Source organism: Trachypithecus francoisi, unplaced genomic scaffold, assembly GCF_009764315.1.
Source record: "Trachypithecus francoisi isolate TF-2019V2 unplaced genomic scaffold, Tfra_2.0 Lachesis_group0, whole genome shotgun sequence".
NCBI classification, from domain to species: domain Eukaryota; kingdom Metazoa; phylum Chordata; class Mammalia; order Primates; family Cercopithecidae; genus Trachypithecus; species Trachypithecus francoisi.
Window position 1 is genome coordinate 52,829,553 of NW_022681453.1, and position 13,162 is coordinate 52,842,714.

The 13,162-nt window shown below is 40.6% G+C and overlaps 1 protein-coding gene across 1 annotated transcript in view; it reads right to left on the reverse strand.

Moving 5' to 3' along the window:
* RAD18 (RAD18 E3 ubiquitin protein ligase) overlaps positions 1–7,691 on the reverse strand; it is a 77,358-nt gene extending 69,667 nt beyond the window's left edge. The window contains exons 1-2 of the mRNA XM_033210530.1: positions 7,532–7,691; positions 3,212–3,293 (exon numbers count right to left, since the gene is read on the reverse strand). Coding sequence (XP_033066421.1) covers positions 3,212–3,293; positions 7,532–7,582 — 133 coding nt within the window. The 5' untranslated portion in view covers positions 7,583–7,691. The remainder of the gene's footprint in view (positions 1–3,211; positions 3,294–7,531) is intronic.
* Positions 7,692–13,162: the final 5,471 nt, after the last annotated feature.

Consider the following 13,162-nt stretch of genomic DNA (forward strand, 5'->3'; position numbering starts at 1 on the left):
CCAGCTAATGAAAAAACTGATCAAATCTCTCTATTTGGGAATTTATAATCACAAGTCCAGGGAAGACACATCCACAGAAAAGGCTTAAGAGGCCCCTAGAATCTGCAGTCAAGCTGACTAGTAAAGGTCTTTCTCTATATGGTAGTGCCCCCTTATCCACAGGAGAGACATTCCATAAACCACAGTGGATGCCTAAAACCACAGATAGTACTGAATCCTATTTATACTACGTTTTTTCCTATACATACTTACCTATGATAAAGTTTAATTTATTAATAAGACACAGTAAGAGATTAGGAACAATAAGTAATAACATAGAATTAAAACAATATACTATAACAAAAGTTATGTAAATGTGGTCTTTCTCTCAAAATATCTTGTGGGGTATTGTAGATTGTACTGTAGATCTTAGCAACCTCAGCATACAATTTTCTTTCCTTTCCTTGTTAAGAACTTTCATCTTTTCACTTAAAGGAAGCATTTTATAATTTCTCTTTGTCATATTGAATTGCCAGCATCACTACTTGTGTGCTTTGGGGCTACTATTAAGTAAAATAAGGGCTACTTGAACACAACTACTGTGTTCTGCAACACAATTACAATTACTACCATATTGCAACGATCAATCTGATAACTGGGTTGGTCACTAAGCGATTAACAGTGGATGGCATATGTAATATTAATACACTTGACGAAGGGATGATTCCCTTCATGCGCAGGATGGCACAAGATTTCATCAGTGCTTTACTTAGAACATCGTGCAATTTAAAACTTATGAATTACTTATTTTCAGAATTTCCCACTTAGTATTTGCAGACTGCAGTTGACCACAGGTAGCTGAAACCACAGATAAGTGGGGAATACAGTACAAAGCCAGTCTGTAACAAAGCCACTGTGAGGGAGTGAGGCCCTGTCTCCCAAACAAAACAAAAAAAAAAAAACAAAAACAAACAAAAATAATGTTATTAGCTATGTTACAAACTAAAGGAAGAAAATCATATGAGCATCTCCATAGATGCAGAAAAGACTTCACAAAATTCAACACCCATTCATGATTAAAAAAAAAAAAATTCTCTCACCCAACCAGGAGTAGAGAAGTGCCTCAACTTGATAAGTTTATGAAAACATATTAAGAATATAAAAAAACTTACAGCTAACATCATACTTAATGGTAAAAGACTGAATGCTTTCCCCATAAAATTAAGAGTAAGGACAGGATGTCCATCCACACCACTTCCAACACTGTACTTGAGGTACTAGCCTGTGTAACAAAAAGAAATACAAAGGCGTATAGATCAGAAAGGAAGAAGTAAACTGTCTTTACCCACAAATGACATGATTGTGTATGCAAAAATTTCTAAGGAATTAACAAAAAATATGCTGGAATTAAGTGAATTTAGTGCAGTCAGAAGACGAAAGGTCAATATAAGTTATATTTATTTGTGCAAGGTCTGTGCAATGAAAATCAAACAACACCGTTGAGAGAAATAGAGAAGTATATCATATTCACACATTGAAGACTCGACATTGTTAAGATGTCAGTTCTCCCAAATTGATCTCTAGATTCAATAAAATTCTAGTGAACATCCCAGCAGGCTTTTGGTAGAAACTGACAACCTGACTTTAAGTTACATATGGAAATGCATTTAAAATGCAAAGATCCTAAAAGAACCAAAGAAAAAAAAGTTGGAGGACTTACAACGCCTGACTTCAAGACTTACTACAAAGCCACAGTAATCAAGATAGTGTGGTACTGGCACAAGGACAGACATATATGAGTCTAGCATATAAGCATTTAAAAATACTGTACCTTGAGGTATTTACTACAATAGGGGTTATCCTATCATTGTTCAGGAGCTAGACAAACAGTTTACAGATTATTTAGGTTCATGCTCTTTCTTGTCCTCTATTTTCAAGATGATTTCTCTTGGAAAGCTAAAAAACAGTAAACTTAGGTCTTAAAAAATCGTTTTAGTGGGCAGTAGTTTTGGTGAAAAAGTTTCTAAGATCAATGGAACAAAAAAGTCCAGAAATAGACTGCAGATGGCTAGCTGAGGTCATACTGACTGAGATGCGGAGAAATTCATCAGATAATGAAAATGTTCAGTATCTTAATTGCAGTAGTTACACAGCATACACATTTGTCAAAATTCATTAACACTTTTATACTTTAATGCACACTTCAAATGGATGTATTTTATTGCATGTAAATTATACCCAAATAACGATGATGCTAAAATATATTTTAAAACAATCTCCAAAACTTAACTTGGTTTTTAATGCGAATCTGTCTGGAAGAAAACTAACATTATTAAGGACTCATAATGTGCCAGACAGTGAGTTCTGCACATTTAATTCTCACAAACATTTTCTGAGGTAGTAATTACTCACCAGATTTTCAAGAGTCAAGCCCAAGGATGTCTCTAAAGCCTGTGTTTCCATCACCGTTATCCTCTTATTATGTCTTCTCTACAGAAACTTTTTCACCAAAGCTACTATCAACTAAAACCAATTTCTTAGGCCTAAGTTGACTGTTTTTTAACTTTCCAAGATAAATCAAAAATAGAGGACAAGAAAGATCATGAACCTAAATATCCTAAATAACCCGTAAACTGTGTGTCTAGCTCCTCAACAATGACAGGGTAACCCCTATGCACTAAATATCTCAAGGTACAATATTTTTAAATGCTTATATACTAGACTCATAAAGAGAAATACAAACAAATTCCAACATGAGTCTTTCCAGCATCACATAGCAGTTAAGTTATAAAACTGTCTGTAATAAAGCCAGTGATAGAATTCTCCCACTGGGGAAATATTGCTACAGAATTTTTAAACTTTGAAATTCTATATCAACTACTACTTGATGGAACCACCTATCTGTTACCCTGTTAAAAACAAAAATTCTGAAACTTAACATCAAAAAGCACTTTGGCAAATAAAGAACCACTTATTGTGACCAAAAATTTTACTGCCATAAATGCTATAAAAGGCATAAAAATATCAAAGAGGAACGAGGTAGAAAATATAGAAGCCTTGTAAAAACCTTCAATATTCAAGAGGAAGGCAGTGAAAAAGACCTTCTGAAAAACTACAAGATAGAAGAGCTAAAGGTGAAACATATATATGTGCACGTATCTTTGGTGTTAAATTAACACTACCTCATGTAAAAATCACAATTTACTAACTCACAGGAACAAAACATACTTACAGTTATGTGAACACTGAGGTATTATCATTGCGATGTTGAAATACTCGAAGCAAATTCCACACCGCAGCAAATCATCTATTGTCTGTAATGCAAATATGCATATATACGTATCAGAAAGACATCAAAATTGGAAGTCTTGTCACAAAACTTTTTCTCTATCCCCTAAAAAAAATTCAAATTCTTTGTCAAATACACAAATTCAAAAGCTAACTCCAGATAAACTGCAAGGGATCTTGATAAATAAAGAAAAACTTCTCTCATATGACTCTTATACATTCAGTCTCAGGTTGCCCAAATCGCTTTAGACAACTAAAGATGATGGTGCACCGATTCTTGTGCCATATTGTCATCCCTTCACATAAAGGCTACTGCACTTCTGTTCCACTTCTAATGCACTTCCAGCTCTTAATCCAAGCCTCCTCCTCTTCAGACTTCAATACTTAGCCTATAGTCACTATTGGGTGAAAGGTGGCCATTGCCACCACACAGGTTAAGAATCAAATCAAAGAATGTTAAAGCCAAACACTGGAAACTGTCTAGTCAAAAGAGGAAACTGGTATCAAGAGCAGGCACAGAATAGTAGGCATTAGTCAAGTCAAGACCAAAATTCCTGTCTCCCTTCTGGCAGTCTAGTGCTTTCCGCATGGTACTACCCAATGGAGCCAAATGAGGAAGCCGGGAAAGAGCTGGGGCAGTGAAAGCAGAGGAAGGGAAAGTGGACAACTTGGAAAGAGAGATGTGTGCCAACCTGGAATGCAATCCAAAAGGAAAGGAACTACTTTTGCAACTTAAAATCTTTCAAATTGTTTAAAATAGTATCCCATTCAATAGAAATATTTTTTAAAAGGAGGAAGCTCTCGGCGGGAGGATCACTTGAGTCCAGGAGGCGTAGGCTACAGTGAGCCCACATCACACCACTGTACTCCAGCCTGCATGATGCTCTCTTTCATACTGGTATGAAAAGATTGCCAAGATAAGTGAAAAAAGGAAATAAGGTACAGACAGTACATATTCTATGCAACCACTTTTTTTAAAGAAAGAGGTGAATAAGAATGTATTCTAATAAGCCTAGCATGGTGGCTCTTGCCTTTAATCCTAGCACTTTGGGAGGCCAAGGCACGAGGATTGCTTGAGTCCAGGAGTTCGAGACCAGCCTGGGCAAAATAACAAAATTCCACATCTATAAAAAATTTAAAAATTCGTTGGGCGTAGTGGCGCATGCCTATAGTCCCAGCTACTCAGGAGGCTGAGGTGTAAGGATTGCTTTAGCCCAGGAGTTCAAGGCTGCAGTGAGCTGTGATTGTCACTGCACTCCAGTATGGGCGACCATGAGACACTATCTCAAAAAAGACAAAAAGGAAAAAAGAATGCATTCTGTTTTCATTGTAAATATAAATAAATTATGAGAATATAAACAAGAAGTCATAAATAATGATCAGGGCCAGGAACATGATAAGAAGGAGGCTTTTACTTTTTATTTTATGTGTATTTTGAACCATGTGAACCTATTACCTGAATTTTAAAATTTAAACAAAAAAAGACTAATGTCACTAATGGTTCATATGATGAAATATTAGGCAGTCATTAAAAAACATGCTTTCAAAGGATAATTAATGCCATAGAAAAATAAAAATCAGAAAATAAATCTATGCCAATAATACATAACAACTCTGCAGTTTAATCTTCAGAGCAATCTTATGAAGTCCACAGCATCAGTATCCCAATTTTAAAAATAAAGCCTACAGAGTTCCTAAGTTGGCTGGATCAAACCCAAGAAGTTGACTCCACAGTGGTCCCAAATTTTAAATGCATAAAAACCAAAGGAAAATAAGGTAAAATGTTAAACACTGGTTCTCTGGGTGGTAGAATCATGGATGATTTTATTTTTCTCCTTTATCTTATTCTAAATTTTAATTTTTTTCTACTGAGTACACATATTACATTTACAATCTGCCAAAAACAGTAAATTTTTGTTAAAGTAAAACCTGCCAAAATCTTCCATTATTGTGGATGGTGAGCTGTCACAGACACAAAAATTAAGAGCAGAGGCAGGCCCAGAAGCCAGAACCAGTCTATCATATCACACTTTCTTATCTATGCCATCCTCTTCTGGTGGAGGAATGATTCTGAAAGATCTGTAGAGCACAATTTGTGGAAGTTGACACTATATCAGATGAGCTATTTCTGTTCAAATTTCTGGTCATGTCACTCCAAGACAGTAACGTGCATATCACATGTGCCTCAACCAACCAAACAAAAAATGATGCCTAAATAGAGAGTGGCCAGCAGATCCCCCAAAATTTCTTTACTTTAGAGTGAGAGAAAGTGAAAGAGAGAAGTAGAAAATGGTGGAAAAATGTAATAATTACAAAAATATTCTTTAAGTTTTTGGGGTTACAGATTCCTTTGAAAATTGGATGAAAACTATGGACTCTCTTCTCAGAAAAATATACATACAAAAATTTTACAAATAATTTGAGACTCCAAAGTCTTTCTGTGGATCCTAAGTTAGCAACCATGCATTCTGAGTCAGACTTCTATTCAATAAAAGAAGTAACTTCAGTCAGATCTGCTTCTGGGATCTGATAGTTCTTTGTTCCTGGAAGAGTTCAACCAAAATTAAGTGAGAAATTGGCAAATGTGTTATACAAGAGGTTAAAATACTGAAAGGGGCTGGTTTTCTAACCTTAAGATTCCATGATTCTAACGTGAGCAAAAAATATGGGCTCTATCAACTCTCTGGTTGAACACTGACTGAACACTCTGTGGTGCCAAACTCTATATTCAGTGCTGTGGTGAGACACCAAAGTCAGAGAAGACATGGAACCCGCCTCTAAAGAACACTGAAATTGTGGGAATATGTAAAGTATGCTTAAATCTACAAAGCAGGAGCTTTACAGGTTACAGAGCTCTTTTACTTTCCTTATCCAAGTCAAGCTTCATGACAACAAATTAAAAGGGGAGAGAAGCACTTAACACAGTGCTAATAATAATAAAATATATTCATTGAATGCTTACCACATTCCAGATACTTTTAATCAAGCAGCAAATATTTGAGCACCCACTTTGTCTCAGGCACTGCATTAAGCACGTGAATACACAGCAGAATCTGTGCCCACATACATCAACTAATTTATTTAATCAATCCTATGAACTGTTTATTTTTGTCTCTAATTTATAGTTGAAGAAATTCAGGCTAAGAGAGGTTAAGTTACTAACTGAAGGTCACACAGTTAAGAGGCAGAGAGGAGATTTCACCCAGGACCACTGGAACTCTTATCTGTGCTCTTCTCCACTGCATCCTGGTGCCAAGCCCACCACAACTTCAAAACTACAGTTTTCCTGGATCATTTCACAATATCAGCTTCTCGTCACGCAGGTATCTCAAGTCCGCAAGCACTCTAGACGTCACTGATAACAGCAGGAAGAACAAGCCTTCACTTAATTCTAAAGTCAAATTTATGAGTCCGTGGGGCAGATACTATAATCCCCAAGTCTACAAAACTGAGGAAGAGAAGAAAGCTATCTTAGCCACTGTCAGAAACGGAGATAATCACAGAGCAAGAAGAAACACCAAGCAACTGATTTTTAGCCAGCACAGCAAAGTGCATCTGCTCCTGAGCAAATCCAGGGCCCACCGCTACTGTAAATGGAAACTGGTATGCCTTGCTAAAACCGAAAGTGGCCACAAAAATAAATGTTATTTAAGTGAAATCATTAGATGCAATGCAAGATCAGCGCTGGGCCTGAGTCCTGATCTCTGTTTAAAAGACAGAGAGACGAGCAATTGTTAGAGAAGAGTGAAGGTGTGTTAGAGAGGAGTTGGGGCAGTATGTCACAACAAACTAGCACTAGGTTTATTGAGAATAATCAGAAGAAATGAAAGAGCCTGTAAAGGAGACTACCTGCTCGGCTACGTGATTACATACATGTTATCTGATAAACTTTCCACCCAAAATCCTGTCCGGTGTCACTGTTTGGTGCTTGACACAAAGTAAGCTTTCAGTAAAGATTAGCTGTCGATGTCATTGTTTAGAATAACTGCTCTTCTCCATGTTATTGTTGGGATTGGATCGCAGAATATCTGGTTCCATAAGACTGCCAACCTCAGCTCACCAGGCTTGTCCTTGGCACTTATCAGAGGAGTAAACTGAGACCCAGAGCCACGCGGTCGGCTAGTGGCAGAGCAGAGCCGGGTACCCTGGCCCACGGCTACGCTCGCGCCTCATCCTTTCTCCTTAAGGCGAGGACATCCTCCTCAAAGGGAGGGACCTCCCCTCGCAGACACCCGGGAGCTCCCAACCTCTCCGAAGCACTCACCTTCATGACTGCCAGGCCCGGAGGCCACTGAGGCTCGGTCAGGGAGTCCATGGTCGCTCCCGAAGATGCTAGGGGTCCGCCACCCACTAGCCTCCGGCGCTCCAATACCACTCGAAATTCCCCGCGCTACCGCATTACGTCAGCAACCCGCGACGCGCCTGAGGCGGGCGCGGAGCCTGCCGGAAGTTGTAGTAGTATGTGGGCGGGGCGCCGCTCACGGTGCTTGTACTGCGCATGCGCCAGGCTTCGGCCACACTTACCTTGAAGAAAGTGAGTGGTTAGAAAACCTAGAGCCAGTTGAATGTTAAGAAAAGATAGCCAGGAGTCAAACCAAATCCAGACCAAGATCTGTCAAGGTATAGGCTCATGACCCGCTTCGGGTCGCCCACCCTGATCGCAATGACGATCCGTCCCTGCTCTGAACAGAAGTTTTTATATCCATTACTTTATCTTTCCCATTTTACAACACTGGGAGGTAGATGTTATCATTGTCAGTTTACACAAGAGGAAGGCTGCGCCCGAAAAGGAGGATAGAGTTTCGAGTCAGATTCCAAATAAGATATCTGGGCTTTAGATGGGAGCTCTTGCTTTTATTCATATTAAGGAAGGAGACCACTACTACTCCTGCTGCCCTCCTCCCACACCTTGCCTGGTTCACAAGACAGAAGAAAAGAGAGAAAGCAAACAGTTAGAAAGAAACAAAAGTAAGATAAATAGCCATACAACCTTAGCACCACCATCCGGCCCTAAGAGTTAAAAAAAAAAAAAAAAAGTAATAATAATAACATCAACCCCTGACCTAAACTACTTGTGTTATCTGTAAATTCCAGACACTATATGAAAAAAGCATTGTAAAACTTTTTGTTCTGTTAGCTGATGCACGTAGCTACCAGGCATGTTTCCACGCTTGCTCGATTTATCACGACCTTTTCATGTGGACCCCTTAAAGTTGTAAGCCTTTAAAAAGGCCAAGAATTTCTTTCTCCGGGAGCTTGGCTCTTAAGACATGCGTCTGCCAATGCTCCCGGCTGAATAAAAAACCTCTTCCTTCTTTAACCAGTGTCTGAGAAGTTTTGTCTGCGGCTCGTCCTGCTACAATATTAAAATTTTAATGTACAGTTTTTCTTCAGAGAGAAGCACTGTTAACTTTGGCATATAGCCCTCCAGATACTTCCTAGGTAGATTGACAAATATTCTTTGCTTGAGCAAACTTTAATCAGGCTCCTGAACCTTCTCCTAGGCCAATCTGTGTACTTCCTTAAAAAATCCAGTTTTAGGCCGGGCGCGGTGGCTCAAGCCTGTAATCCCAGCACTTTGGGAGGCCGAGACGGGCGGATCACGAGGTCAGGAGTTCGAGACCATCCTGGCTAACATGGTGAAACCCCGTCTCTACTAAAAATACAAAAAACTAGCCGGGCGAGGTGGCGGGCGCCTGTAGTCCCAGCTACTCGGGAGGCTGAGGCAGGAGAATGGCGTGAACCCGGGAGGCGGCGCTTGCAGTGAGCCGAGAATGCGCCACTGCACTCCAGCCTGGGCGACAGAGCGATACTCCGCCTCAAAAAAACAAACAAACAAAAAAAAAATCCAGTTTTAGCAAAAAAAAAAAACCCTGCTAAATCAAGTTACCAAGAATTCCCACCTTTGATATGTGATCACCCTTGATATATGATGGGTTTCTCATCCTCCACCATCCCCCAGTTGATGTCTGATCACCCTGGCCTCTTCAGCAAGAATCTACTGTTACCCCTGATGTTTCCTCTTAATAATTTTTCGTGCACTGCTCCCCACCCTGCTTCCTGTCTATAAATTTCCATTTGCTCATGTTGTATTCAGAGTTGAGCCCAGTCTTCACCAATTATAAGACCCAGTTGCAGTGATCTGTATACCTACTTGAATTGTCCTGATTAAGTCTTCCTTATTGTGCTTTAACAAGTATCATTGGACAATTTTTTTCTTAAACAAGATACAAACATAGATACTTTTTTCATACATGTTATATTAAATGCATAGCTCTGCCAACTTGAGGGTTTTGTTTGTTTACTTAACCATACCACCATACCTCTTGAGACCTCTACATGTTTGTATATATAAATTTATCTCATTCCTTCTAATAGCTACATAGACCATAATATGGATGTACTACAATTTATTTGTGTAGTTCTGTATTAAGGGGCATTTAGGTTGATTCCAGCTGTTTTTGCTATTGCAAAGAGCTGCAGTGAACATGCTATGTCTATAAGTCTTAGCACACTTGAGTCAAGATATCTAGGGATGATTTTCTATAAATGGAACTGATAGGTCAATTTGTGTGCTCTCTGTAATAGGTAGCACTAAATGGTCCTCCGGTAAGGCTACACTGATACATTTGCACTTTCACCAAGAGATTATAAGAGTGCCTATTTCCAAATGTGAAGCACTAATTAGCACGCCACTTAGCCTATCTGTTCAACTCAGCATTCACCAACTGCCTTCTGTAGGCCTCTGTTGCATCAAGTCTTACAGGCAGCAAGTAGCACAGATGTGGCTCAGGGCAGAACCCTGCAGCTTGCCATGTCATTGTCGCCCCACGTGGTCCATGCACTACTTCATTTCACAAATATTTTCTGAATGCTTACAATGGGCCAGGCACTTGAGCTTTCCTGGGAAACAGGCAGAGATTAGATTGTTATTGCCATCTTACAGATGAGGACACTGAGGTTCAGAGAGCTTAAGACTTCACTCCTCTGAGCTCTCTTCATAAGAACCCTCTGGCCTCTGAGCCAAAGCTGTAGTAAATTGCTTTTCCCAGCTTGCGCCCAAATACTTGCTGGGCAATCATATTAATACTAATAGCATTTAGAGAAAGGACTTTAATAGCCACTACAATAATAGCTGACATTTATTAGGACCTTGTCATGCAAAGCGCCGTTCTAAGTTTTTTACACGTATGTACTTATTTGACTTATTCACAGGGCACCCTGTTGGTAGTGGAAGATGAAATATTTGAACTCAGGCAGTCTGGCTCGTGAGTCCATATTAACCACTACAGAATATTCTCATAAGGCCTTCATCATGAGAACTGAGTCTCAGAGAGGCAAGGGGACTCATATAAACCACAGTTTGTGTGTGGCATTGTCCAGGACTGAACCTAGGTCTTTTAACCTCAAGCCAGAAGAAATCACCCACTGAAACAGTTAAGCAAACCAAGTCAAGGGGCAGAGCCAGGTCTGAGAATCTGAGGTTGTTGGACCTAGTGGGACTCCCAACAGGAAGATGAGGAATGGAGGTTTACGGTGCCCACCCCCGCCCCCCGCTTTGTATCAGCCAATCATACAACGGCATGCAAATAAATGCCAGGCTGAACTGGAAAATGTTGGATAGTTCTGGATGCGGGGGATGTGGGGTCTTGGAGAGACAAGGGAAAAGCATCTAAGACCAGGTTGGTGGCCCCAGTAATTGTTTTTTTCACAGTACTAGTTGGACAAGGTAATTAGGTTTAAGGTGACAAATGGCTGGGAAAGTGAGAGAGGAAGAGAGAGGAGATGAGAAAAAAGAGAAAGAATGGGGAAGGAGAAAGGGAGAGAGAGAAAAGACAGGGACAAAAATGTACTCTTTGCATTCAACCATGGAGACAGATTTGGAAGAAGGCAGTACTTGTTGGTCCTGGGGCCAAAATTCATTTCCCTATTTATGGAGAGCCTCCAGGACAGAACCCGGTGCCATTCATCTCTGAGTGTCTGCCAGTAGCTGCTGGGTAAGGCTGAATGAATGGATGAATCAGCCATTAAGCCCACATTCCCATAAATCTTTTCCTCCCAGGCTGAGCGTTTCTCTTCCTGCCATCTTCAGCAGCACTCAGGGAGAGAGATCCCATCAAGCCCACCTCTGAGCCCAGGAAGGAAAGTTCAAGAACACAAGCTCACTTTGAGCTCAGGAAAAGACATTTGTCTTGGGTGTTTATCTAACCCTGGGAGCCATTCTCCTCTTAACAAGCTGCTGTTTGTACGGACTTTCTCCTTCTGTTAGATCAATAAAGAGATTGTACTTCCTTATTCAGGACTAAAAACAAAATGTTCCATGTAGAGTAAAAGCAGGCTAGTGTTTAGTGGAATCTTCAGTGGCACACAGCACACAGTGAGGAGCCAGAATAGGATGGCCTGATAAAATGCAAGTTGCCCAGTAAATTTGAATTGCAGATGAACAGCACACAACATTTTAGTGTAAATCTGTCCCAAATACTGCACACAACATATTAACCAATTATTTCTTGTTTAGCTGAAATTCAAATATTTAACTGGGCATCCTGTATTTTTATTTGCCAAATCTGGCAACCCTAAATAGGGAAGCATTCTCCCAACTGAGTGTGGGACCTGCCCTGGATTAACCTGGGGATGTCCTGTGGCCCCTGAGCTCCTTTCCAGGTTCACTTCATCCTATTCCTCTCTGCCCAGCACTCTCTCTTCCTCTAGGCCCCATCTTCCTCATTCTAGTTATGGGAAAGGGGATATTAAAGGAGCTCCCTCTCTCCCCTTCCTTCCTTCCTTTTTTCTGTCCTTCCTTCCTTCCTTATTTTTTTTCTTCCTTCCTCCCTGCCTCCATCTCTCCCTTCCTCCATTCATTTTAACAAATGTTTATTGAGCCACTCCCCACTTATGCCAGGTGCTAGAATACAGAGGTGAATAAGACAGATATGGTCTCTGCTCTCCAGGAGCTGGCAGCCTGGGGGCGAGCATGGAACCAGGACAAAAAAAGAGAGTTTGTAAGAAAATGAGTAAGATAATTGCATAAAACAGTAACTGATGTAAAAACAATAAAAGAGGACAATGCAATAGACAGAGGAGGGGACACTGTAAATTGGATGATCCGGGAGGCTCCCTCTGAGGAAGTGACGTATGTGCAGAGACCCAACTGATAAGAGAGAGGCAGCCATGCAAAGACCCAAAGACCCCAGAAGTGGAGAGTTCCATGCCTTAGTAAAAAGTTCGGATTTTAATCCATGTTAACTTGGGCAAGTTGTTGACCTCTCTGTGCCTCTATTTTCTCATCTGTAAAGTGGGGATAATATTAGTATTTGCCTTGTAGGGATGTTGTGATAATTAAAAGAGTTATTGTAGGTATAATGCCTAGAAGGGTGCCTGGCAACTACTAAGCCCTGTGTGTCAGCTGTCATTAATATTACGTTGCTATAAGCACAGGTGGGAACCCTTAGAGGCTTTAGGCAGAGGTGTAATTTACATTTTCCAAAGGTCATTCTAGCTGCTGGGTGAAGAAAGGACCAGAGTGGAAAGTGTACAGTAGAAGAAGGCGACAGGGGCTGAACCTGGGTGGCACAGTCCGGAGGAGGTAAAAGTGCTGTGGACCTCACGCTTACTGTGGACCCCAGTTCTAGGAAGCAGGCCTTGCTGTGTCCCTGTGACCAGGCCCCTACTTGATTCCTCCCAGACATGGACCCTGCCTTATTCTCTCCCTCCCAGCCCTGGGACAGCTAGGTCTTGTTTACACTTACAGACTGTGCCCATTACCCCCTCCACCTGCCTGTTAGACCACCATCACCTCTGGGAGCTTCTCACTGAGGCCAGCTACCTGTCTGTCACCAAAGCCTCTTCTTAGTAGGAGTCCCAACCCTTCCTATTGATCCTTCAAACAAGTGTT